The sequence below is a fragment of the Sinocyclocheilus grahami genome, unplaced genomic scaffold (assembly GCF_001515645.1).
Source record: "Sinocyclocheilus grahami isolate Dianchi unplaced genomic scaffold, SAMN03320097.WGS_v1.1 scaffold335.1, whole genome shotgun sequence".
Taxonomy (NCBI): Eukaryota; Metazoa; Chordata; class Actinopteri; order Cypriniformes; family Cyprinidae; genus Sinocyclocheilus; species Sinocyclocheilus grahami.
Window position 1 is genome coordinate 32,088 of NW_015505514.1, and position 2,920 is coordinate 35,007.

The window sequence follows — 2,920 nt, forward strand, 5'->3', positions numbered from 1 at the left end:
TGAGGGTGACAAGTTATGATATTTTTGGGTGAAATTCCATAATCTTTTTTTAAAAAACAACAACCCCACACACAAACAAATCCAATTAAAACAACAGCTGTCATCAGGACTGATTAACAGCAGCATCAGGACAATAAAACAAATCAAACTAAGGTAATATCATCCTTTCAGCAAACAATACAGATAATTTTTTTAGTAAATTAAGAAATATGTTAAAATCAATAAAAAAATTTTTTTTTTTTTTTATTGACGTCATGGTCAATTATAGGATTTTGGTCAAAAGCAGATTGATTTTAGTTTGATCAGGTTCAGTTACGCAATCCAACGGTTGACTGGCTCGAGGTGGCTTGGAAACCCCGATCCAACAAAAACAACTACCCTGTCTCTTAAATAAAAGGGGTTGCGAAGTTGATATGAAATTTTAACGAAATATAAATGTGGCATTTTGCCGGCATTAATGGGAGTGGTTTTTTCTGCTGGTAAAGATGCTTTCTCTTCGTCTGTCACACAACAAAAAAAGTCCCTCCCATAGAAAGTTCTGAAACTTCAGCGGTGTGGGACTGTTCGACCCTGTCTTAGTATTTCACAGAACTGTCGGAGATGTAGCAGCCTTTTTCAAAGTCAAACTAGCCCTTAATCAGATTCCCATTTGAAAACCAGTCACAGGCAGGCTTCCTTTAAAGTCCATTTAAATTGAAGCAACAGAAGCATGACTTGCCATGGACCCCATGTATCTTCTCGGTTATTAATGCCCTGTTTCTCGAGTCTCAAGGTTATCTGGTCACCTAGAGCTGGACTGGCTTGTCGACTATTTACGTTTATTTTAAAATAGCAATATTAAACATTATATGCATCCAAAATGATTTATTCAGATTCTAGAGGTCAGAGCGAAGAGCTACATTTTATTAAAGAGAAACGAAAAACGTGCAAGCACAGCACAGCTGAGCAGAGAATGGGGGGAGAAAAAAGAAAAACATACGAAACAAAGCTGCATGGAGGCCGTCTGGGACCACATGACCATTTCCTATGAAAATACAATATGATAGAAAACAGGGAGTAATAAGTGCTTTACACCAACGTATAGAGCAGTTAGCGTCTTCACTAATGTCCTGCTTTTCCTCACTAATTTTTATGATAATTGTTAGACAAAAATATATACCTCCACAAAAAAAAAGAAAAAGAAAGGCCACTAGAAGGCCAGGCTCAGTCGCCAGTGAGTTGTCTGGATGTTGTGGTGCCCGCTTCCTCAGGCTGAAGCCCGAGTTTCTCTGTTTCAGGATCCAAACCCTCCACCTCTCTCTCCATCTCTGGGTTGAGCCCCTGCGGCTGAGGGTCAGGAGGACCCGTACCTTCTTCCTCGGGATCTTTCGCTGGGCCCTGAAGGTCGTGGAGTTTCTGGTTCAGGTCGTTGCGTTCTCTCTGCAGGGCCCTGCAAAGCTTCTCCAGTCGCTCCAGTTTCCCTTGGAGGGCCTTGTAATTCTTGTCTCGCACCGTTTTCTTAGAGACAAACCAAAAGCAACTTGAAAACAGATTCGGAAATATTCAGAAGTTTGGAGTCAGTATGAGTTTTTTTTCCCCCGTTTTTAAATTGATCAAAAGTGACTAGGGTTGGGTATCAAAAATCGATTCCAATTCCAGAATCGGATACTTTTAGTAAAATTAAAATTTCGATTCCGCCCATTGATTCCTTTTCTTTTTTTTTTCCATCTGTGAGGACCCGACTCTGCGGTCTGCCAGGACCTTCCACGCTATTCTAAGCGCTCCGGTGTTTGGCTACACTTGCGATTAGCAAGTAACTGCTAGATATAATATTTGTGATAAGCTAACATGTTGCAAGAGAGGTGTCACCACCAACATGACAAAACACTTTAATTAAAGGGGTCCTATTATGCTCTTTTACAAAGTCTTGATTAGGGCTGCACGATTAATCGAATGCGATTGTCATGCGCAATTTGTTAGTAAAGCCGGTTCTGTAATCAGCAGGAAATCATCATCACGTGCTTTCAGATAGAGCAGAATTTACTACACATAGCCGTAGTTCACTGACAAATTACGCAAGCAAAAAAAATAAAAAAATATTCGCAGACGATTCTATTGCGCGATAATGACAGCTGTTTGCGTAGCTTCTCAGTGAACTAAGGCACTGTGAAGTAAATGCTGCTCCATCTGAAAGCATGTGAAAATACCACATTTAATAAAATTTTTACTCCAAACTCACTTCATAACGTCAGTCGAGTGTTTGAAATAAATCCTTCTGTGAGATGATGTGGCTTCTTACACAGAATAAGGCACGCAACATATTTCATAGTATTTAAGCAGTGATAAAGGCATTGCATTATAAATATACTTTATTTTAATAAAAATTATAATAATAAGAAAAACCGTATATTGCCGTAGTCGTGTGTTTATTAGTCACATTGAATCAATGAAAGCAGTTGAATCTTCTGTTTATTCAGCTGCAGCGATAGGCATTTCCTGGATTACTTCTTCGGGGCATATTTGGAGTTTCAGCGCGAGCGCGCCCTCTGGCCTTTAGATGGAGATTTACTGCTGATCACAGAACCGTGCTTCACTGAAAGATACGCATGACAATTGCAGCTTCTGTCGAATCGCGATCTCGATTCCATTTCGATTTATCGTGCAGCGCTAGTCTTGATTTTGTTTTGGGGGTGTACTAGAACAGGCTCTCATACTAGGTTGTTCAAAAAACATTATTTTTCTCATATTTTGCATTATTACAACACATCTCTCCCCAGTCTGGCATGAACGGCTCGAATAGTTCCTGTATCAAATGAAGGCTTCTGAAATACGAAATGTGCTGCGATTGGTTAGCTGGGCCCGTGTGTGTTGTGATTGGTTAGCTAGGCCAGTGTGTGCGGTGATTGGTTAGCTGGGCCAGTGTGTGTCGTGATTGGTTAGC

The 2,920-nt window shown here is 40.3% G+C and overlaps 1 protein-coding gene across 5 annotated transcripts in view; it reads right to left on the minus strand.

Annotated features, from left to right (window-relative positions):
• Positions 1-849: 849 nt before the first annotated feature.
• The window catches only part of LOC107602792 (gamma-taxilin-like), a 10,257-nt gene continuing 8,186 nt past the window's right edge, over positions 850-2,920 (minus strand). For all 5 annotated transcript variants that reach the window (XM_016295367.1, XM_016295370.1, XM_016295369.1 and 2 more), the window contains exon 9: positions 850-1,497. In XM_016295367.1, coding sequence (XP_016150853.1) covers positions 1,204-1,497 — 294 coding nt within the window. In that variant the 3' untranslated portion in view covers positions 850-1,203. The remainder of the gene's footprint in view (positions 1,498-2,920) is intronic.